This window comes from Trichosurus vulpecula, chromosome 7 (genome assembly GCF_011100635.1).
Source record: "Trichosurus vulpecula isolate mTriVul1 chromosome 7, mTriVul1.pri, whole genome shotgun sequence".
NCBI classification, from domain to species: Eukaryota; Metazoa; Chordata; class Mammalia; order Diprotodontia; family Phalangeridae; genus Trichosurus; species Trichosurus vulpecula.
In genome coordinates this window covers 14060980-14085251 of record NC_050579.1, presented here as the reverse complement: position 1 = coordinate 14085251, position 24272 = coordinate 14060980, and the positions used below count along the sequence as shown (strand labels likewise).

At 41.1% G+C, this 24272-nt stretch overlaps 1 protein-coding gene across 1 annotated transcript in view; it reads right to left on the bottom strand.

Moving 5' to 3' along the window:
- The window catches only part of DIS3L2 (DIS3 like 3'-5' exoribonuclease 2), a 341276-nt gene that overhangs the window by 153519 nt on the left and 163485 nt on the right, over window positions 1-24272 (bottom strand). Inside the window, exon 10 of the mRNA XM_036767849.1 lies at window positions 1725-1804. Coding sequence (XP_036623744.1) covers window positions 1725-1804 — 80 coding nt within the window. The remainder of the gene's footprint in view (window positions 1-1724; window positions 1805-24272) is intronic.

The following is a 24272-nucleotide window of genomic DNA, read 5'->3' as shown; positions in this document are numbered from 1 at the left end:
CATCTCACCCCCCCCCCCCACCATATATTCTTCCAACCAGTAACACCAGCCTGGATGTTCCACAAACAAGACCTTCCATCACACAGGGCTGGAGGACTCTCCCTCCTCCCCTCCAACTACTGACCAACTTGGCTTTCTTTAAGTGCTAACTAAAATCCCACCTTGTTACTAGAAGGGTTTTACAACCCCTCTTAATTCTATTACCTTTCTCCTGTAAATTATTTCCTATTAATCCTGTATAGAGCTTGCTTTGTTGATATTTGTTTGCATGTTTTCTGGACAATATTAGATTCTTTACAATTTTGAGGACAAAGACTGTCTTTTGCCTCTTTTTGTATCCCTAGCACTTAGCCCAGTGCCTGACACATCAATGTTTACAGATTGAAATTTAGTGTGACGTGAATGAATCTATCAATTCAGATGTATCTGACAGCAGTTGACTCAGTGATCTGAGAAAACAGAGCCCCAAACAAAGGCTCAAGCAGCACATGCCAGCTCCACCATGTCTGTCCGTGCTTGCTTTCGGACCTCTCTTAACCACAGAGCCTCTGTCCAAGGACATGGCTAGTTTCACTCTCACTAAATGCCAAATGTTTCCGAAAGTGTGCTCAGAAAACTTCATCATCTTTTCAATTCTGAATGACTGATGTTCTTCAGTGAGAAGGGTCTCTAACAGTCCAACTCAAAGTTCTTAGAAACCACCATCATTGAAGTCTAAATTCTCACTTTGCCCAGGGATCTGCTTTCATGCTGAAACCTTTCTATATTGAGTCCTGGCAAAAGTGGCCTCAGAAAGTTCCCCTTTTGTTCTACTGCTCAATCTACCCCTTGAGCGCTTACAAAATATCTCCTAGGAAAAACCATCAGAGCAACAGACCAATGGACTTCAGCTGCAATAGCAAGCAGTCACAGAAAGTCTAGGTGAGCCCTGCCTTCTACCCACTTAACTTCCGCAAATCATGGAAAAGGTGGACCTAGAGTCAGGAGGCTTGGGCCTAAGTCCCAGCACCATCCTTCACTGGCTGGCTCATCAGACGCAAGTCATTCACCAATGTGACCCACAGTTTACCTATCTTTGCAAAGGGTGAAAGGTCACTTGGACTCCCCATTTTCCCACAGCTGCTGTGAGAAAAGTGTTTTATAAACCCGAATGTGCTAGAAAGCTAGGTGACTATCATCATAACCTTCATGTCCTCTGATGCATAGAGGCTACGTGGGGTCTTCAGAGATTATTACAGCAGGGCCATAGCTCCAGTGAGGGCAGGCCTGGTGGGATAAATACAGCTCACTCCAGAGATATTCCTACCCAGGCTAAGAAGGGGCTGCAGGCTGAAAGAGTGGAGGGCCCTGAGGAGCCCACTGACCCTCCAGGTCCTGAAGGAACCAGTCCTCATGAACTTCATCAAGACTAAGAAACTAGTCTAGGCATCTGATGGAACAAGAAACCCTGGGGAACACAAGGACGCCTGCAACATTTCCTCAAGACTGTCACGTGAGACCTTTGTCCTTACTGCCACCTCCCATTCTACAAAGAGTTCCATAGGCCCAGGAGGAAAGATAAACCAAACAGGATGTCTCAGAGGCCTCTGAATGAAATTTCACCCTTCTGGCTGTATTCATGATGCAGCCCAAATACCTGTATAAGTCCACAGAGTAACAGTGAAAGTTGGTGAGCCACCACCCCTTAAACAGGATGGTACAACATCAGGAAAGATTTGTCCTACCATCAGGAAGGGGCTTGCAGGAGAGCGCATCATCCAGATCTCGAGCTGTGGAAGGGTCGATGGTGAAGACACAATCTTTCCTAGGAGAGATTACAAAGACAAAAGTGGCTGTGCAAGAAATGCTAGAGAGATGTTAACCAATCACAGTGTGATCACATAGTGGAATATGTATGCATTCACTCATCCATTCTTTGGCTGACAAATCCCTTCACTGTCAGCTCCCTGCAGGACAGTGCCCAGAGAGCTGTGAGGTAAGAGGAGTCCAGACAAGGCCTTTATACAACCTGAGCTGTCTACATCCCACCAGGTAGCTGTCCATTCACTGAAGATATAGGCCTTGACTTAGCACAAAATCAGATACCCAGAGGTGATAGAAAGTTAGGTTTTCTGGTATTAAAACCATGCATTTTTGAAATTACCTTTCATTACTGTGAGTCAAAGAAAACCACAAGACCTGAAGAATTATAATCCAAGTTCCCCAAAGGGAAGTGGAGATGATACATGGAAAGTGTGATAGCCATAATACATTGCTTTCAATGACATGAGCACAAGAAATGGTATGACAGGCATCATTAGGATTAAAAAAAAAATGTAATGGGACGTAATTCATCAAGAGTGAAGGAAGACACATTCTACACTTCACCCCATTGACTATTAAAAGGATAATGAGTAGAAGGCCTTCAGAGCAGCTGGTAGATCTTCTATGGAGGATGTGAAAGAGGAGGAGGACTGTGGGTAGGTTGACAAGAATATGCACCCCTGAGGGGAGGACCACATCAATGAATGTGATTCCCCTTAAAGAAGAAGCATGATGTCCTTTGCAAGGATCCCTCTGTGTGTGGCACCCTGCAAACCTGCCTCTTTTGTCTGCCCTAGACCTTACAATGAGAGCTGGTCCTGTGACAAAGGATTACAGGATTACTGGATGTAGAGAGAGAACCCTAAGAGACTATATACTTTTTGTTGTTATTGTTTTTTTTTATAATTTATTGTTTGTTTGTTTTCTTTTGGGAGGGAGGGGGAGGGCAGGGCAATTGAGGTTAAGTGACTTGCCCAAGGTCACATAGCTAGTAAGTGTCAAGTGTTTGAGGCCAGATTTGAAGCCAGGTCCTCCTGACTCCAGGGCCACCTAGGTGCCTATTGTTTTATTTTTTTAAAAAAAAATACTTTCCAAATTCCATTTTAAAACAATTTTAAACCTTTGTTTTTTAAAGTTTTCGGTTCCAAATTCTCTCCATCCTTACCCTCCCTCCTTGTGCAGTTATGCGAAACCTATTTCCATATTAGTCATGTTGTGAAAGAAAACACAGACCAGCAACAACAAACAAAGAAAGAAAGTAAAACTTCTGCTTCCATCTGGACTCAGATGCCATCAGCTCTTTCTCTGGACACGGACAGCGCGTTTCATCATGGGTTCTTTGGAATTGTGCTGGACTGTTTTATTGCTGAGAAGAGCTAAATCATTTATAGTGAACACTGCACAATACTGCTGCTACTGTGTACAATGGTATCCTGGTTCTGCTCTTTTCACTTTGCATCAGTTCATCTAAGTCTTTCCACCACTATTATATACCACAGCTTGTTCAGCCATTCCCCAATGGATGGGCATCCCCTCAATTTCCAACTCTTTGCCACACAAAAAGAGCTGCTGTAAATATTTTTGTACAAGTAGGTTCTTCCTTAACTCTTTGGAATATATATCTAAGAGCAGTATTACTGGATCAAAGAGTATACACAGTTTTATTGCCCTTTGGGCACAGTAACAAATTGCTCCAGAATGGTTGAAGCAGTTTACAATACTACCGAAGTGCATCAGCGTCACAATTTCTCCTCCAACATTCATCGTTTTCCTTTTCTGTCATATTAGCCAATCTGACAGGTGTGGGGTAGCACCTCAGAGTTGTTTTAATTTGCTTTTCCCTAATCAATAAGATTTAGAGCATTTTTATATGAGTATAAATAGCTTAATTACTTTGTCTGAAAACTGCCTGTTCATAACTTTGAATATTTTATCAACTGGGGAATGGCTCTTATTTTTACAAATTTGATTTATTTCTCTATATACTTGAGAAATGAAGTCTTTATCAGAGAAACTTGCTATAAAAATTTTTTCAGAGTTATGATTATTATTAACTGTATTTCCCTCCACCCTATTTTCCCCCTGTTTATACTACTCTCTCTTTTCACCCTGTCCATCCTCAATAGTGTTTTGCTTCTGGCTACTGCTTCCCCCAATCTGCTCTCTCATCTATCAGCTCCCCTCCCCCTTCTCGATATTATCCCCTTCCTCTCCTACTTGGGTAAGATAGATTTATACACACAGCTAAGTGTCATGTTCCTCCCTTTTTGAGCCAATTCATGAGAGCTAGCTTCATGCACTCTCCCCTGCCCCCACCCTTTCCTGCACTGTAAAAGCTCTTTGGCACCTCTTTTTTATCAGATAATTCACCGCATTCTACCTCTGCCGTGCCCCTTCTCACAGAGCATTGCTCTTTTCACCCCTTAATTTTATTTTTTTATAATTATCCCATCATATTCAACTCACACCCATGCTCTGTCTTTGTAAACTCCTTCTAACTGACCTGATAATGAGAAAATTCTTATCATCTTCCCATATAGAAATGTAAACCATTTAATCTTACTGAATCCCTTATGATTTCTCTTTCCTATTTACCTTTTTATGATTAAGTCTTGTATTTGAAAAATCACATTTTCTATTCATCTCTGGTCTTTTCAACAAGAATGCTTGAAAGTCTTCTACTTCACTGAATATCCATTTTTTCCCCTTAAGGATTATATTACATTTTGCTGGGTAGGTGTAATCCTAGCTTCTCTGCCCTCAGGAACATCATATTCTAAGCCAGGCCTGCACAACTTGCAAAGGATTTTGGGTAGCCCACAAAATATGTAGAAGGCAAAATCCTCTACATTTGGCATGCCTGCAGGCCATGAGCCACAGGTTGTACAGGCCTGTTCTAAGCCGTCCAAACCTTTACTGTGGAAGCTGCCAGATCTTGTGTTATCCTAACTATGGCTCCGTGATATTTAAATTGCTTCTTTCTGGCTGCTTATAGTATTTTCTCCTTGACCTGGGAGCTTTGGAATTTGCCTATAAAATCACTGGGAATTATCATTTTGGGATCTCTTTCAGGAGGTGACTGTTAGATTCTTCTGGTTCTAGAATATCAGGATAGTTTTACTTGATAATTTCTTGAAAGATGATGTCTAGGCTCTTTTTGTGTGTGTTGTGGCCTTCAGATAGTTCAATAATTCTTAAATTATCTTTCCTGGTTCTATTTTCCAGATCAGGTATTTTTCTAACGAAATATTTCACATTTTCTTCTAATTTTTTTCATTCTTTTGATTTTGTTTTATTATTTCTTGATGTCTCATGGTGTAATTAGCTTGCATTTGCCCAAATCTAGTTTTTAAAGAATTATCTTCTTCAGTGAGCTTTTGTACCTCCTTTTCCATATGGCCAATTCTGCTTTTTAAGGAGTTCTCTTCAGTGAATATTTGAGCCTCTTTTATCATTTGGTCTATTCTGTTTTTTAAGATGCTGTTTTCTTCAGTATTTTTTGTGCTTTCTTTACCAAACTGTTGACTTTTTTCATGATTTTCTTGCATTGGTCACTTCTTTTCCCAAGTTTTCCTCTACTTCTCTTATTTGATTTTTAAAATCTTTTTTGTACTTACCCAGGGCCTGAGACCAATTCATATTTTTCTTTGAGGCTCTGGATGTAGTAAATTTCTATGGTCAGGATCTTTTTCTGCTGTTTATTCATTTTTCCAGCCTATTTCTTGACTTCTAGCTTTATGTTAAAGTTGGGCTCTGTTACCATGATAGAGGGGGCACTGTCCCATGCTTTAGGATTTTTGTGCATCTCTTTGTAGAGTTAGTTCTGGGGGTCTGTAAGCTTTCAGATATTCCAACATGGTATGATCTAAAAAGGGGTGTGTTTACTACTCTCCTTGCCTGTGCCCTGGTCTGTAAGTGACCACAAGCACTCTCTTCCACCCTGGAACTGTGATCAGAGCCCCTGCTGCTTGGGGGCCACAAGCTCTGGTGTGTTAGTGCTCCTCCTCACCCTGGGACTGCCACCCAGGGCTGCGACCAGGATCTGAGTATGGGCAATGCTACAGAGTCCTGCCTCAGTGCCAGCAAAGGGACCCCTATAATCTCCGTCTGAACTTTTGTCCAACACCCTTACCACCTGTAGGCTGAGAGCTCCAGAAGCAGCCACTGCCTCCTTTGATTTAGTCACTTACCAAGGACTGCTGCTAGTTTGCCGGGGCATGGCCTGTTTTGGCACAGACTGTGCTCTACTATCACTCTGTTGCGATAGACCTTTCCTGCCAACCTCCTAAGTTGTCATGGGCTGGAAAATTGTTTCACCCTGTTCTTTTGTGGGTTCTGTGCTCCAGGATTTGTTTTGAGGCATTACTTAAAGTTGTTTGAAGAGGAATCTGGGAGAGCTCAGGAAAATCCCTGGCTTTTCCCTGCCCTCTTGGCTCTGCCCTGACTATACAGTCTAATCTCCTTATTTTATATCCGTTCACCCCAGAGAATGATCCTAAGGTTGGGAAAAATGAGTGACTAAAAGAATGATAGTGCCCACTAAAAAAAATAAAAACAGGGAACTTGGAGATGGGATGAATTGAGGTCAGAAGATGAGAACTACTTTAAACATGTTGTGAAAAAATAAAGTAAAAATGTTGTGCTTGAGACTTTGATGGGCCATCCAAGTGAAGGTGTCCCGATGTCTGCTGGTGGGATAAGACTACAGTTCAGGGAGAGAGAAAACTGCTAAATACAAATACATTCATAGTCATCTATGTGAAAATGATGACTGAATCCATGGGAGCTATTGGGATCATCAATAAAGGAGAGAAGACAGCCTGAGACACAGCCATGGCTACCTCCACACTTAGTGGGAAGGAGACAGATTAACTGTGCAGCAAAAGAGCCTGGGAACTCATAATCAAACAGGCAGGAGCAGAGCCATGGAAGTCATGGAAGGAAAGAGTTCAGGAGGGTATGTGGTACACAGCATCCAGGGCATCCCAGTGGTCAGTGAGGATAAGGAATGAAAAAAGTTAGGAGGTGGCACACAAGTCAAGAAAGAGAAGAGTCAGCAGAATGTTGGGGGCATTGTACAATGGACAAGAAAGAGTGGCTCTAACACAAGGGGAGAAATAGCTCTTCTAAAAAAATGGATTACAAAGAGCAGGCTAGAGTCGCTACTTAGGGCAGGACAGACAACAGAACCAATGGCTATTGTCTTTGGGACAGAGGAAACCACAGCAAGTTTTCAGAGAGAAAAGAAGAAGCCAGGGGCAAAGGAGAAGACAGAAGATTCAAGAAGAGCAATAATTGGTAAGGCAAAGCCCCAGAGGAGATTCTGACAGTCACCATTTGGACTCTCGACCATCCTGTGCAGTGTTCTCTCTGACAGAGAAGCCAGAAGCAAACCCAGGACTTGGCAGCTCTGCTTCTTCTCTGGACTAGATGCAATGATGCAATGCTAACACAAAGTGGGCCTGTTCGTCAAGTTGTCTTGCTACAACAAATAGCTCCACAAGCCCAGTAACACCCTCCTCATTTTTATGCCTTCAGCATCTTTTTTGCAAGCATCTGCACATTTCACCAAGGGAAAAACAGAAGCAACTCTATGGAACTAGAATTCTCCAGTTCTCGACTAGATGGAAGGCAACCAGGAGCCTGGACTCTAAAAATCAACCCCACAAACACAAGAGGTCCTGTCACTCAAAATAAGTGAACATGGTAACCCATGGTGTAATACCAATTAATCAATTAAGTTGGGACTTTTTTTAATGTTTTAGAATAATAAATTAATTGTCTTTGATTGAGCCTTACTAGGTGCAAAGCCCCAGGCCCAAACCCCTATCTACTAGGTGCTAAGCCTATGTGGGCCTGAAGCCCTCAGGGTCCTAAGGGGAGTTGCTAAGACCAGAGCCAATAGAGAAGCCTGAGTTCTGGTCTCTCAGATGATGTCCGATGACGGCTAAAGAGTTTATAAAAAGAGAGAACAGAGCTATTTGCTTCGGGCTCTGAGTCACAGGAGGAGTAGAGCATGACTCTGGGCCATCGGCTGTAATGAGCTGCCTGGCTCCGGAACTCAGATGGTGGTTTCTTGGTAACTATGAATTGTATTTGGTCTGTTTACAATGTATGTTTGTAATTTGTTTGTATTTGCTCTGAAGTTCAGGGTGCTGGACTTTTCCCCTGAACTAAGTGAACGATATTTGTATGTTGGTTTGAAATAAGACTGTTGTGACCCCTTAATGTTGCTTTCCTTAGTAAAGCAGATCAAAAGAACCTGTGCTGGCAGCCTTCTTGTTGTTGGGCTTGTGTTGGTCTTTCACCCCCACAGCACCTGCTAGCCGAATTGTTGCAATAAGCCCCAGAAAGGGAAACATCCAAACTGACCAGAGTAACCAGGAAAAGCTTTGAGAAGGAGGGGGCATTAAAAGAATGTATAGGAATTCGAGTCAAAGAAGAAGAGGGAAAACTGCATGCCTAGAGCCAAGGAGAGCAAACACAGCTTCTATTTGCGAGACAAGTTTGGCTTAGCTGGAGTGGAGAGAATGTCTAGATGAAATAAGGCCCCAAAGATAGACTGGAATTAGACTCTTAGAACTGGAAAGAACAGAATGACGGCAGTTAAACGAGCTAGGCAGGACCTTAGAAATTACTTTGCCAATAAAAGAAATCCACCTAAGTCATCAGCATTTCTATATATTGCCATCAAAGTCCAGCTGCAAGAGATAGAAGGAGAAATTCCATTGAAAATAATTATAGACAATATAAAATACTTGGGAATCTACCTGCCAAGACAAACCCAGGAACTATATGAATACAATTACACTTTTCACACAAATAAAGTCAGATCTAAACAACTGGAAAATATTAATTACTATTAATACAGGACAAGCCAATATAATAAAAATGACAACTCAACCAAAATTGATCCACTTATTCAGTGCCATACCAATCAAACAACCAAAAAATTATTTTCTAGAGGTAGAAAAAATAAAAATAAAATTCATCTGGAAGAACAAAAGGTCAAGAATATCAAGGGAATTAAGAAAGGAAGGAAGGAAGGAAGGAAGAAAGGAAGGAAGGAAGGAAGGAAGGAAGGAAGGAAGAAAGGAAGAAAGAAAGAAAGAAAGAAAGAAAGAAAGAAAGAAAGAAAGAAAGAAAGAAAGAAAGAAAGAAAGAAAGAAAGAAAGAAAGAAGAAAAGAAGGAAAGAAAGGTGGCCTTGCCGTACCAGATCTCAAACTCTAAAGCAGTAATCACCAAAACAATCAGGTACTGGCTAAGAAAAAGTGGTGGATCAGTGGAATAGATGAGGTACACAAGACACAGTAGGTAACGACCATAGTAACCTAGTGTTTGATAAACCCAAAGATCCCAGCTTTTGAGACAAACACACTTTATTTGATTTAAAAAAAAAGTGCTGGGAAAACTGGAAAACAGTATGAGAAAAACTAAATATAGACCAATATTTCACACCATATGCCAAGATATGGTCACAAAATGACCATAAGGGTAATACCATAAACAAAGCTGGGGAGCATATAATAGTTTACTTGTCAGATCTTTGGAGAAGGGAAGAATTTAGGACCAAACAAGAAATAGAGAGCATTATGAAATATGAAATGGATAATTTTGATTATATTAAATTAAAAAGGTTTTACCAAAACAGAACCAATGCAATAAAAATTAGAAGTAAAGCAGTAAACGAAGAGGAAAATTTTATAGCAAGTGTCTCTGATAAAGGCCTCATTTCTCAAATAAATAGAGAACTGAGTCAAATTTATAAGAATACAAGTCATTCCCCAATTGACAAATGGTCAAAGGATATGAAGAGGCACAATTTTCAGACAAAGAAAGTCAAAGCTACTTATAATCATATGAAAAAATGCTCTAAATCCCTATTGATTAGAGAAATGCAAATTAAAACAACTCTGAGATGCCACCTCACACCTATCAGACTGGCGAATGCGACAGAAAAAAGGAAAATGATAAATGTTAGCAGGTATGTGGGATAACCAGGACACTAATGCACTGTTGGCAGAGTTGTGAACTGATTCAATCATTATGGACAGCAATATGGAACTATGCCCAAAGGGCAATCAAACCAAGCATACCCTTTGATCCAGCAATACGATTATTGGGTCTGTATCCCAAAGAGATTTTAAAAAAAGAGAGAGAGAGATTAAAAAATATTTACAGCTTTATGGTGGCAAAAAACTGGAAATTGAGGGGATGCCCATTAAGTTGTGGTATATGACTGTAATGTTATATAATACAATATTACTGTGCTATGAGAAATGATGAGCAGGTGGATTTCAGAAAAACCTGGGAAGACTTACATGAAATGGCGCAAAGTGAAATGAGCAAAACCAGGAGAACACAGCACATGGTAACAGCAGCATTACACAATGATGAAATGGAGAGTTCTAAGGATTCATGATGAAAAATGCTATCCGCCTCCAGAAAAAGAACTGAGCAGACTATTTTCCCTTTCTTTCCTTCTTTTTTTTTTTTGGTTTGAGTTTTTTCCCACAAAACAACTAATATGGAAATACGTTTGACATGGTTACACATGTATAACCTATATTAGATTGCTTACTGTTTCAGGGAAGGGGTAGGGAAAGGAGAGAATTTGGAACTCGAAAAATTTTTAAAAGAATGTTAAAAATTGTTTTTACATGTAATTGTGGGAGGGAATAAAATATTAAAAGAAAAAAATTACATCATCCAACTTCTTTGGTTTATATTTAAGAAACCAAAGAAAGCCCTGGAAATCTGTTTATGCCTAAATTCACATGGCACATGGCAAGCTAAGATTCAAACTCAAGCATTCTGCCTCTTCTCTGGGGAGTATCTGGGATACAATGGAGAGTTTCCTAAGTCTTATTAAACCTGATGCCACCACCCTATTCCTGCTGAGCCAAGAGTGACAAAAGCAACCAAAGGAACCTACACCGATCACAAACACCAAGAAACCTAAGATATTCTCAGCACAGGTAACATGTTAGTCATTCCTGTAAATTACAGGCAAGGACTCAAAAAAGAGAAAGGCAGATCTGAAAAGAAAACTTTTCACCAAGATAAGACAGTCCTGAAGCCCAGGATGTGGGCTTCTGAACCTGTCTATAGACGGTGCCTAGTGAGGGACTGAGGGTATCTAATGAGGACCAGTAAGAACAGATTTGCTTAGAGCTTTTGTGAATCTGATCCAAGGGGTTCTAAACTGAAAATGCAGGGGAAAAGAGACCTGCCCAGAGAACTCTATCAATCCAGTTACCACAGGCAGAACAGGAACGACGTAGGCAGAAGGCATCTGTGGTGATGATCTCCAAGAGAAGGGACCTCTGGGCCTCCTGGGCTTACACGTAAAGGGGCAGAATCTACAGAATGAACAACGTGCCAGGTGCTGGTGGAGGACAATGCTCCCCAGGGCCAGCTGCCTCTGCCCTCATGGAGCTGACGTTCTACAAGGGGAAGATGAGGCACAACCATAGGTAATTCAACATACCAGAGTACTTGGTAAGTATGCTATAGAGTCACAAGACAAAGGCTAGTTCTCAGAGAAAAGAACTGTCTCAATATCCCTGTGTCTTAACAGGCAGAAGGGGACACCAAAGTGCACAAAATGCTGGACCTGAGTTCGAATCCAGCCTCAGACACTTCCTGAGTGAGTGGACAGATCATCTGCCACTGCCTGACTCAGTTTCCTCATCTGTAAAATGAGGCAAACACTAGCCCTTACCTCCCATGATTGCTATGAGGAGAAAACGAGCTAGCGTCTGTAACGCACTCGGCAGAGCATCTGACAAACAGTCGGCACTGATGTCTCCCTCCACCAGCCCGAAGAGTCGTTTTCTGCAAAGTTCTTCAACACCAAAACCTCAAAAAACATGATGTGCCATATATGGAGAGCCACATAATGAGACAGCCAGAGAACTGAAGCTGAATCCACAAGACAAGAGGTAAAAATCTTAGAAATTGATACCAAAGAACATTAATATTTGGCATTCCCATTCAGCATCCCTCCCTACAACAAATGCTGCCAACTCATGGCCGTGACACAAGGAAGCCCACAGGCTTGGGACTGAAGATGCAGCCATCAGGATCTCCACCAGCAGGGACAAGAGGTCACAGCAACCGATTCCACTCAGTCGTTTGAAGGAAAACCCTTTGCATGAAGAAGGTGAAGAAGGAAAGCTGTCACCTGGGAATATGTCCATCTAAGACCTCTAATAAGGATCTGGTATCCGAAACATAGAGAGAACCAACCAAGAAGAAGAGCCATTCCCCAACAGATACGATGCTCCAAGGATATGAAAAAGAATGCAAATCATTAAGGAAGACTGGTAATAGAAAAGCAAAGCAAAGCAATTTGGAGGCTTCCCCTCACACCCAGCAAGGTGGCGAAGATGACAAAAGATGAGACTGTATGGCAGAGGTGGTGGAAAGACACACCAATACATTGTTAGCAGACCCGTGAAGCAGGTCAGCCGTTCTGGAAAGCAGTTTGGAATTACCCTAAGAAAGTAACTAACTGCCCAGAGCCACTGGTCCCAAGATCCCACAGCTAGTCACACACCCCAAGAAGATCAAAGACAGAAAGAAAGGTTCCATGTGCACCAAAACATTCATGACAGTACTTTTTATGGCAGCAAAAAAGATGTCCATCAACTGGGGATTGGTCCAACCCATTGCCTTACATGAATGTAACAAAATAATTCTGCACCACAAGAAACTCTGAGTACGAGGAACCCAGAAGAAGCCGATGGGCTGATGCAGAGTGAAGGAAGCAGAACCAGGAAGCCCACATGGAGAACTGCAGCCGCATAAAGGGAAGGAACAACAGGAACAAATGAAACAATCCTCTCTGACCCTAATGACCATGCTTGTCTCCCCTGTCCCCAGAAGAGGACATGAGAACAAAGGTCAGGGTTTATGGCAGTGGAATACAGCTCTTAACATCAGGCTCCCACTATGCTGGCCATTCAGCTAACCCGCTTTCCTCTCTTTTCTTGTTTATTCTTTGTTCTGAGAGAAGGCTCACTCATTAGAGTAAGGCCAGAGAAAGGGAGATGTACAGAAATAATGGTGCAAAACAAAAGACAGAAATTTAAAAACAAAGTGAAGTCCATAGAAGAAAGTTGTTACTGGTGGCAGGATGGGGTGGGGGAGGACATTGGGGAAGTTTTCATGAAGTAGAAGGCATGGGCTTCAAAAGGCAGCTGGACATACAGGTGTAAAGTCCATGGCAGGGCACTGGGGGGGGGGGGGGGGGGCGGGGGGGGGGGCGGGGGATAGCAAAGAGTCCTCCAGTTTGTCTGGTACAGAGGGGAAAGATTATAGAAATTGAATGGTGAGGTTTCAGGATGTGGAGGGCCTTGAATGCCAGGCAAAGAAGGTTAAACCTTCAGATGTAACAGGAAGAAAGCTACTGATGACTTCTCAAAGGGAAGCTCCTTCAAGGCAGGAATTGCTTCCTCTTTTTTGCCTTAGCAGGCACAATACCCGGCACTCAATATGTCAAGTTAACATGCATATATTAAACCCCTACTGTGTGCCAGACACTGACCTAAGAGCTGTGGATACAAAGAAAAGCAAAAACCAGCTCTTGCTCTCATGGAGCTCATGTCCTAACAGGGGAGACGATGTGTAATCAACTATGTCATTTGTAAAATGAGGGGCTGGAAGTCGGTGGCCTCGGAGGTCTCTTTGATTTATGGTTCAGCCTTGCTCTCTAAATTGAATTCAATCACACCGGCAGAAGAGGTTATGAGCACAAATTCTGAGGCCACGGAGAGGAGCTTAGGGAGGCAGGTGGTAGGAAGTGGAGAAAAACAAAGAAAGTGAGCCAATGGTGGTGGGTTTTGATGGGAAAGGCTAGTTTAATCAAAATCACAGGCAAGAAGAGCTCTTTGGGAGTGACCCTCAAGAGCTACTGGGGTGGGAAGAAGGAAGGTCACCGGCAAGGCCCAAGGGAGAAATGCCAAGATCTAGACTAAAGCAGAAGCAAGAAATAAAAAGAATGCACCCAAGAGATCACACATATAAGAAGGGGGCTGGGGGTGGGGACCAGTGTGAAGAGATCTCACAGGCAGTGGAATCTTCACTGGAGAGCTTTTATATCAGAACACAGTGCCTGCAATGGTCAAGGACGGTCCTGATGGGAGACAGAGGCATTGACTAGGATAACTAGATGATAACAGTAGAAATGCAGTGCAGCCGTGGCTGACAGCTCTTTGTGAACCAAGGTTTAGGAGCACAGCCGTGAGCCTGGGTGACGGTGCCGTGAAACTTTGTTGCTATGCGGTTGTTTTTCAGTTGTGTCCAACTCTCTGTGACCCCATTTGGGGCTTTCTTGGCAGAGATACTGGAGAGGTTTCACATTTTCTTCTCCTGTTCATTTTACAGGTGAGGAAACTGAAGCAAACAGGGTGAAGTGACTTGCCCAGGGTCAAACAGCTACTTAAGTGTCAAATTGGATTTGAACTCAGGAGGAGTAAATTTCTTGATGCCAAACTCAGCATCTATGCACTACAGAGCCACCTAGCCACCCCACTATTCTTCTAATGATGGACATGGAGGCTTAAACAAATGATTCACCTCCCATGTGTTCAGAGTGAAAAGGACCAGAGCCAATACCGAAAACATCACCTTAAAAAACCAAGGCTGAGAGTGAGGATGACAAGCATGAGTGGGACTCTGCATCCCCACAGTCCACTGCTCACCTGAACTCCTGGAGAAAGCCATCCATCCCTCCTGGAGCCTCCTCTAACTCCCTTGGAAACCTCTGCAGTTTGGCTCCAGACCACGCCATCCCAGAGAGGTGAGTCTTCCCCCTGCTTAGCCTCCGGGCACAGTTTAACAGTGGGATGGCCCTATCCTCACGGAGTCTGGCTCCTATGGGTTTTGTTGGGGCACAGTTGTCTGCTGGCTCTCTCCCCACCTGCCAAGCATACCTTGTTGGTCTCCCTTGCTGGATCGATAAACCCAGGAGGGTCGACTCGAGGCTCCACAGCAAAACTTCTTCCCTTTTCCCTCTTTTCTCTCTCATTTGGTCATGGGTTCAATTATCATATCCATGAAGGTGATTTCCAGGCCTAGATATCCAGCCGTCCCATCCCACACCACCAACTGCAGAGTGGAAATTTCAAACTGGATGTCTCAAAGGCACCATGAACTCAACATGTCCAAAACAGGACTCCTTCTCTTTACCCCAAATTGTCACTGTGGAGGGTAGCCCAATCCCCGCCCCAGACACCCAGCTTTGCACTCACCTCACTTATCCACTCGACCTTCAAACACCTCCCTTCTCCACTCACACAGCCACCAGACTAGTTTAGGTCCTCATTAGCTCTGCCTGAACTACTGCAAAAATCACTCCACTTGGACCCCCTGCCCCAGGGGCAGAGCACTGGCAGGAAGACCCAAGTCCAAATCCAGCCTCAGACATGTAATAGCTGTGTGACCCTCTACAAGTCACTTAACTTCTCTCTGCCTCAGTTTCCTCATCTGTAAACAGGGGATGATAATAGCCCCTGCTTCCCAAGGTTGTTGTGAAGATAAAATGTCATATCTGTTAAGTGTTTAGCAAACAGTAGGCACTTAAGAAATGCTTGCTCCCTCCCCCTTCTGCCCCCGTTCCTTTCCAATCTATCCTCCACATCGCTGCCAAAATGATTTTCCTTAAAGCCCAAGGCTGACCACGGTCATCGCCCTACTCACTAAACCTGATTATTCAAAATAACTCCAGGATCAACTCTAAACTTCTCTCTTTGGCATTGACAACTTCATCATCCGCCTCTGCCTCTGCCCCTTCCCTGGAGGATCATGAGAAAGCCTCTCACCTTCAGTGACTTCTTCCTTACCATAAGGGAAATTCTAGTCTTTTAACCCATGACCCCACAGTCTGAGCAAGCTGGTCCGCTTTTTTCTCTTTTTTTTCCACATTCTTTATTTATTTTTAGTTTTCCAAATTCACTTCCACAAGATTTTGAGTTCTAAATTTTCTCCCCCTCCCCAAGACTGCAGCAACCTGGTACAGGCTATACGAGAATGATCATATTAAACATGTCTGCATATCAGTCATGCTGTAAAGAAGGATTGGGGGGGGGCGTGGAGCCAAGATGGCAGATGGTAATCAGGGACTTGTGTGAGCTCCCACCCAGGTCCCACCAAAAACCTATAAAAATGGCTCTGAACAAATTCTAGAACTGCAGAACCCACAAAATAGCAGAGGGAAGCAGGGCTCCAGCCCAGGACAGCCTGGATGGTCGCTGGATGAGGTCCATCGTGCACAGAGTGGAAGGCAGCGGAGCCCGGAGGGGAGCGGAGCCCAGCATGGGCGGCGGCAGGGCCAACCAGACCAGGAGTCGGGCAAAACAGGCCTTAGCGCCCTGAATCAGTGAGCTGTGGCAGTTACCAGACTTCTCAACCCACAAACACCAAAGACAACACAGAAGGGTAGTGGGAAAAGCTGCAATGAAAAAGCTGAATGAAAAGAGTTCCCAGTTTGCCACGGGGCAGCGGGGGTGGTGCAGCTACAGAACTACAGCTGCAGTTGCTTCTGGCCCCAGGCCCACCTGGTGGGAGGAATTAAGTGGCAAATCAGAGCAGGAGTGCAGAGCCTGCTTAAGACCTGAGTCCAGTTCCGGTTGGCAGTTCTTGAGGAAGGAGGAGTGCTGGTGTGGCAGAGCTGGCTGTATAGAAATAGCTCTGAAAACAACAGCACATATCCTCAAGCTTGGAACAAAGTACTCTTTACAAGCAGTCATACCCCAACAAAAAACTCAAGGGTCAAGTAAGTTGCCTGGGAACATGGACAGGCAGCGAAAACACACTCAGATTCAGTCTCAGACTTTGGAATCTTTCTTTGGTGACAAAGAAGACCAAAACATACAGCCAGAAGAAGGCAACAAAGTCAAAGAGCCTACATCAAAAGCCTCCAAGAAAAACATGAACTGGTCTCAGGCTATGGAAGAGCTCAAAAAGGATTTGGAAAAGCAAGTTAGAGAAGTAGAGGAAAAATTGGGAAGAATAATGAGAATGATGCGAGAAAAGCATGAAAAACAAGTCAATGACTTGCTAAAGGAGAACCAAAAAAATAGTGAAAAAAATATTGAAGAAAACAACACCTTAAAAAATAGACTAACTCAAATGGCAAAAGAGCTCCAAAAAGTCAATGAGGAGAAGAATGCCTTGAAAAACAGAATTACCCAAATGGAAAAGGAGGTCCAAAAGACCACTGAAGAAAACACTACCTTAAAAATTAGATTGGAAAAAAAAAATTAGATTGGAGCAAGTGCAAGCTAGTGACTTGATGAGAAATCAAGATATTATAAAACAGAACAAAAGCAATGAAAAAGTGGAAGACAATATGAAATATCTCATTGGAAAAACCACTGACCTGGAAAGGAGATCCAGGAGAGATAATTTAAAAATTATTGGACTACCAGAATGACCTGATCCAAAAAAGAGCCTAGATATCATCTTTCAAGAAATTATCAAGGAGAACTGCCCTGATATTCTAGAGCCAGAGGGTAAAATAGAAATTGAAAGAACCCACAGATTGCCTCCTCAAAAACATCCCAAAAAGAAAACTCCTAGGAATAGTGTTGCCAAATTCCAGAGCTCCCAGGTCAAGGAGAAAATACTGCAAGCAGCCAGAAAGAAACAATTTGAGTATTGTGGGAAAACAATCAGGATAACACAGAATCTAGCAGCTTCCACATTAAGGGACTGAAGGGCTTGGAATACGATATTCCAGAGGTCAATGGAGCTAGGATTAAAACCAAGAATATCCTATCCAGCAAAACTGAGTATCATGCTCCAAGGCAAAATATGGATTTTCAACAAAATAGAGGACTTTCAATCTTTCTCAGTGAAAAGACCAGAGCTGAATAGAAAATGTGACTTTCAAACACAAGAATCAAGAGAAGCATGAAAACGTAAATAAGAAAGAGAAATCATAAGGGACTTACTAAAGTTGAACTGTTTTGTTTACATTCCTACATGGAAAGATGATATGTATGATTCATGAGACCTCAGTATCATAGTAGCTGAAGGGAATATGCATATATATGTGTATGTATGCATATATATACATATGTGTGTGTCTATGTATGTATATATGTAGGTGTGTATATATATGGGGGGGGCGCCACAGGGTGAGTTGAATATGAAGGGATTATATCTAAAAAAATAAAATCAAATTAAGGGATAAGAGAGGAATATACTGAGAGAGGGAGAAAGGGAGAGATAAAATGGGGTAAATTATCTCACATAAAAGTGGCAAGAAAAAATGGTTCCGTAGGAAAGGAAGAGGGGGTAGGTTATGGGGAATGAGTGAATCTTGCTCTCATCGGACTTGACCTGAGGAGGGAATACCATACACACTCAATTGGGTATCTTACCCACAGGAAAGAAGGAGGAAGAAGATAAAAAAGGGGGGGACAATAGAAGGGAGGGCAGACAGGGGAAGGAGGTAATCAAAAACAAACACTTTCAAAAAGGAACAGGGTCAAGGGAGAAAATTCAATAAAGGGGGATATGTTAGGAAGGAGCAAAACACAGTTAATTTTTCACAACATGAGTATTGTGGAAGGGTTTTACATAATGATACGCATGTGGCCTATGTTGAATTGCTTGACTTCTTAGGGAGGGTGGGTGGGAAGAGAAGAGGGGAGAGAATTTGGAACTCAAAGTTTTAAAAACAGATGTTCAAAAACAATAACAAAAAAAAGTTTTTGCATGCAACTAGGAAATAAGATACACAGGCAATGGGGCGTAGAAATTTATCTTGACCTACAAGAGAAGAAGGGAAAGGGGGATGGGAGGGGAGTGGGGTGACAGAAGGGAAGGCTGAGTGGGGAACGGGGCAACCAGAATATGCACCATCTTGGAGTGGGCGGGAGGGTAGAAATAGGGAGAAAATTTGTAATTCAAACTCTTGTGAAAATCAATGCTGAAAACTAAATATATTAAATAAACTAAATTTAAAAAAGAAGGATGAGAACCAAAGGGGAAACCACAAGAAAGAAGAAACAAACAAACCAAAAGAGAGAATAGTCTGCCTCTACCTGCACTCAGACTCCCCGGCTCTTTCTCTGGATGTGGATGGCATTGTCCATCAGGAGTGCTTTGGAGCTGTCTTGGATCCTTGCATTGCTGAGAAGAGCTCAGTCTATCAAAGTCAGTCGTTGCACAGTGTTGTTGTTATTGTACACAGTACTTTCCTGGTTCTGCACATTTCACTCAGTATCAGTTCACGTAAGTCTCTCCAGGTTTTTCTAAAGTCTGCCCCCTCATCATTTCTTATACCACAATAGGATTCCATTACATTCATATATTACAACTTGTTCAGCCATTTTCCAACTGATGAACACCCCCTCGATTTCCAATTTTTTGTCACCACAAAAAGAGCTGCTATAAATATTTTTGTACATGTGGGTCCTTTTCTCATTTTTATGATCTCTTTGGGATACAGACCTAGAAGTGGTATTGCTAAGTCAAAGGCACATATTATAGCCCTTTGGGCATAGTCCAAATTGCTCTCCAGAATGGCTGGATCAGTTCGCAACTCCACTAACAATGCATTAGAGTTCCAATTTTCGCAAATCTCCTTCAACATATATCATTTTCCTGCTTTGTCATGTTAGCCAATCTAATAGGTATGGTGTAGTACCTCAGAGCTGTTTTAATTTGTATTTCTCTAATCAATAGTCATTTACAACATTTTTTCATATGACCATAAATAGCTTTAATTTCTTCATTTGAAAACTGTCTCTTCACATCCTTTGACCATTTATCAATTGGAGAATGACTTGTATTCCTATAAATTTAACTCAGTTCTCTATATATTTTAGAAATGAGGCCTTTATCGGAGACACTGACTGTAAAAATTGTTTCCCAGCTTTCTGCTTCCCTTCTAATCTTGGTTGCACTGTCTTTCTTTGCGCAAAAAGTTTTTAATTTAATGTAATCAACTGTATGCCCATAAATTTGACAACCTTAGAGATATGGATGAATATCTACAAAAACATAAACTGCCCAGGCTAACAGAAAAGGAAGTGAAATTTCTTAATAACCCCATCTCAGAAAAAGAAATTGAGCATGCCATCAATGAACTCCCTAGGAAAAAATCTCCAGGGCCAAATGGTTTTACATGTGAATTCTATCAAACATTTAAAGAACAACTAATTCCAATACTGTGTAGACTATTTGGGAAAATAGGTGAAGAAGGAGTCCTACCAAATTCTTTTTATGACACAAATATGGTACTAATACCCAAACCAGGTAGAGTCAAAACAGAGAAAGAAAATTATAGACCAATTTCTCTAATGAATATTGATGCAAAAATTTTAAATAAAATATTAGCAAAAAGATTGCAGCAACTCATCACGAGAATAATACACTATGACCAGGTAGGATTTATTCCAGGAATGCAAGGCTGGTTCAATATTAGGAAAACTATTAGCATAATTGACCATATCAACAACAAAACCAGCAGAAACCATATGATCATCTCAATAGACGCAGAAAAAGCCTTTGACAAAATACAACACCCATTCCTATTAAAAACACTAGAAAGCATAGGAATAAGTGGAACCTTCCTTAAAATTATAAATAGCATCTACCTAAAACCATCAACAAGCATTATTTGTAATGGGGATAAGCTAGATGCATTCCCAATAAGATCAGGGGTGAAACAAGGACGTCCATTATCACCCCTATTATTCAATTTGGTACTAGAAACATTAGCTGTAGCAATAAGAGAAGAAAAAGAAATTGAAGGAATTAGAATAGGAAAAGAAGAAACTAAATTATCACTTTTTGCAGATGATATGATGATTTATTTAGAGAATCCTAGAGAATCAAGTAAAAAGCTACTTGAAATAATAAACAAATTTAGCAAAGTTGCAGGATATAAAATAAACCCACATAAATCCTCAGCATTCCTATACATTACTGAGAAATCCCAACAGCAAGAGATAGAAAGAGAAATTCCATTCAAAGTTACTGTAGGCACTATAAAATATTTGGGAGTCTATTTGCCAAGACAAACCCAGGGCCTATATGAACATAACTATGACACACTTTTCACGCGAATAAAATCAGATCTAAATAAATGGAAAAATATCAGGTGCTCATGGTTAGGCCAAGCTAATATAATAAAAATGACAATTTTACCTAAATTAATCTATCTATTCAGTGCCATACCAATCGAACTACCAAAAAATTATTTTACTGAGCTGGACAAAATAATAACAAAATTCATTTGGAAAAACAAGAGGTCTAGAATATCTAGAGTATTAATGAAAAGAAATGCTAGAGAAGGTGGCCTAGCGATACCAGATATTGAACTGTACTACAGAGCAGCAGTCATCAAAACTGCCTGGTACTGGTTAAGAAACAGGGGTGTGGATCAGTGGAATAGGATAGGTACACAAGTAGGAGAAATCAACAAGTTTAGCAATCTACTCTTTGATAAACCCAAAGAGGCCAGCTTCTGGGCTAATAATTCATTATTTCACAAAAACTGTTGGGAAAATTGGAAAATGGTAGGGCAGAAACTGGGCATAGAACCATATCTTACACCATATACCAAAATAAAGTCAAAATGGGTTCATGATTTAGGAGTAAAGGCCGATACTATAAGTAATTTGGGAGAGCAAGGAATAGTCTATTTATCAAGTTTATGGAAAAGAAAAGAATTCATGACCCAACAAGAGATACAGAGCATTACAAAATGCAAAATGGATAATTTTGATTACGTCAAATTGAAATGTTTTTGTACAAAAAAAGCCAATGCAACAAAAATTAGGAGGGAAGCAGAAAATTGGGAGAAAATCTTTGCAACTAGTATCTCTGATAAAGGCCTCATTTCTAAAATATACAGGGAACTGAGCCAAATATATAGGAACACAAGCCATTCCCCAATTGAGAAATGGTCAAAGGATATGAACAGGCAGTTTTCAGAGGAAGAAATTAAAGCTATCTACAGGCATATGAAAAAATGCTCTGGATCACTACTGATTAGAGAAATGCAAATCAAAACAACTCTTAGATATCACATCTCTCCTGTCAGATTGACTAAAATAACAAAACAGGAAAATGGTAAATGCTGGAAAGGATGTGGGGAGATTGGAACATTGTTACATTGCTGGTGGAGTTGTGAACTGATCCAGCCATTTTGGAGAGCAATTTGGAACTATGCCCAAAGGGCTATAAAAATGTTCATACCCTTTGACCCAGCATTACCACTTCTAGGGTTGTATCCCAAAGAAATCACACAAGCAGGAAAAGGACCCATATGTACAAGGATATTTATAGCGGCTCTTTTTGTGATAGCCAAGAATTGGAAATCAAAGGGATGCCCATCAATTGGGGAATGGCTGAACAAGCTGTGGTATATGAAGGTAATGGAATACTATTGTGCCATAAGAAATGGGGATGATACGGACTTCATAACAACCTGGAAAAACCTACACGACATAATGCTGAGTGAGCTGAGCAGAGCCAGGAGAACATTGTACACAACCACAGATATATGGATTCCGTGAGGACCAACCCTGACATACTTCGCTCTTCTCAGCAACCTAAGGGGCAAGGACAACTCCAGGGGACTCACGATGGAGAATGCTATCTTCATCCAGAGAAAGAACTGTGAAGTTTGAATACAGATTGAGGCGCACTACATGCTCACCTTTTCTGCTTCTCTTTTGTTTTTGTTTTTGTTTTTTGGTTCTGTCTCTTCTTTCTCATGATTCATTCCATTGGTCATAATTCTTCTCCACAACTTGACTAGTGTATAAATTAATTCAATGCAAAGTTATACATGGTAGTTATATGAGATTCCAGGCTGTCTTGGGGAGGGAGGGGGGAGGGAGGGGAGAAAATCTGGAACTCAAAATTATGTAGAACCATGTGTGGTAAACTAAAAATAAATAAATAAATTTAAAAATAAAAAATAAATTTAATGTAATCAAAATTATCCATTTTGTATTTCATAATGTTTTCTATCATTTGGTCATAAATTCTTCCCTTCTCAATAAATCTGACAGGTAAACTATTTGTTGTTCTCTTAATTTGCTTTCTGTCTAAGTTGTGTACCCATTTTGACCTTATCTTGGTATACGGTGTAAGATGTTGGTCTATGCCTGGTTTCTGCCACACTATTTTCTAGTTTTCCCAAGTTTCTGTTAAATAATGAGCTCCTATACCAGAAGGTGGAGTCTTTGGGTTTACCAAACAATAGATTACTGTGGTCATTGACTACTGCATCTTGTGTACCTAACCTATTCCACTGATCCGCCACTCTTTTTTCTCAGCCAGCACCAAGTAGTTTTGATGACTACCGCTATATAATACAGTTTTAGATCTGGCACAGCCAGGCCACCTTCCCTAGCATTTTTTTTCCTTATTTCCCTTGATATTCTAGACCTTTTGTTCTTCCTGATGAATTCTGTTATTACTTTCCCTAGCTCTATAAAATAATTTTTTAGTAGTTTGATCGGTACGGCACTAAGTAAGTAAATCAGTTTAGGGGGAACTGTCATTTTTATGATATTAGCTCGGCCTAGCCATGAGCAACTGATATCTTTCCAATTATTTAGATCTCACTTTATTTGTGTGAAAAGTGTTTTGTACTTGTGTTCACATAGTTCCTGGATTTGTCTGGGCAGGTAGAGTCCCAAATAGTTTATGTTATCTACAGCTACTTTAAAAGGAATTTCTCTTTCTATCTCTTGCTGCTGGAATTGGTTGGTAATATACAGAAATGCCAATGATTCATTTGGGCTTATTTTGTATACTGCAACTTTGCTAAAGTTTTTCATTATTTCAAGTAGTTTTTAGTTGATTTTTTAGGATTCTCTTAAGTATAACCTCATATCATCTGTAAAGAGTAACAGCTTTGCTTCTTCATTGCCTTTCTTTTTCTTCTCTTAATGCTAAAGCTAACATTTCTAGTACAATACTGAATAGCAGCAGTGGCGATAATGCGTATCCTTGTTTCACCCCCGATCTTACTGGAAATGCTCCTAGTTTATCCCCATTAAATATGATGCTTGCTGATGGCTTTAGATAGATGCTACTTACCATTTTAAAGAAAACTCCATTGATTTCTATGCTCTCTAGTGTTTTTAATAGAAATGGGTGTTATATTTTGTCAAAAGTCTTTTCCACATCTATTGAGATAATCATATAATTTCTGTTCATTTTGTTACTGATATGGTCAATTATGCTGATAATTTTCCTAATATTGCATCTCTGGTATAAATCTCACCTGGTCACAGTGTATTATCCACATGATAAGTTGCTGTAATCTCTTTGCCAATACTATATTTTAAATTTTTTCATCTATATTCATTAGGGAAATTGGTCTATAATTTTCTTTCTCTATTTTGGTTCTTCCTGGTTTAGGTATCAGCACCATATTTGCATCATAGAAAGAATTTGGTAGGACTCCACCTATTTTTCCTAATAGTTT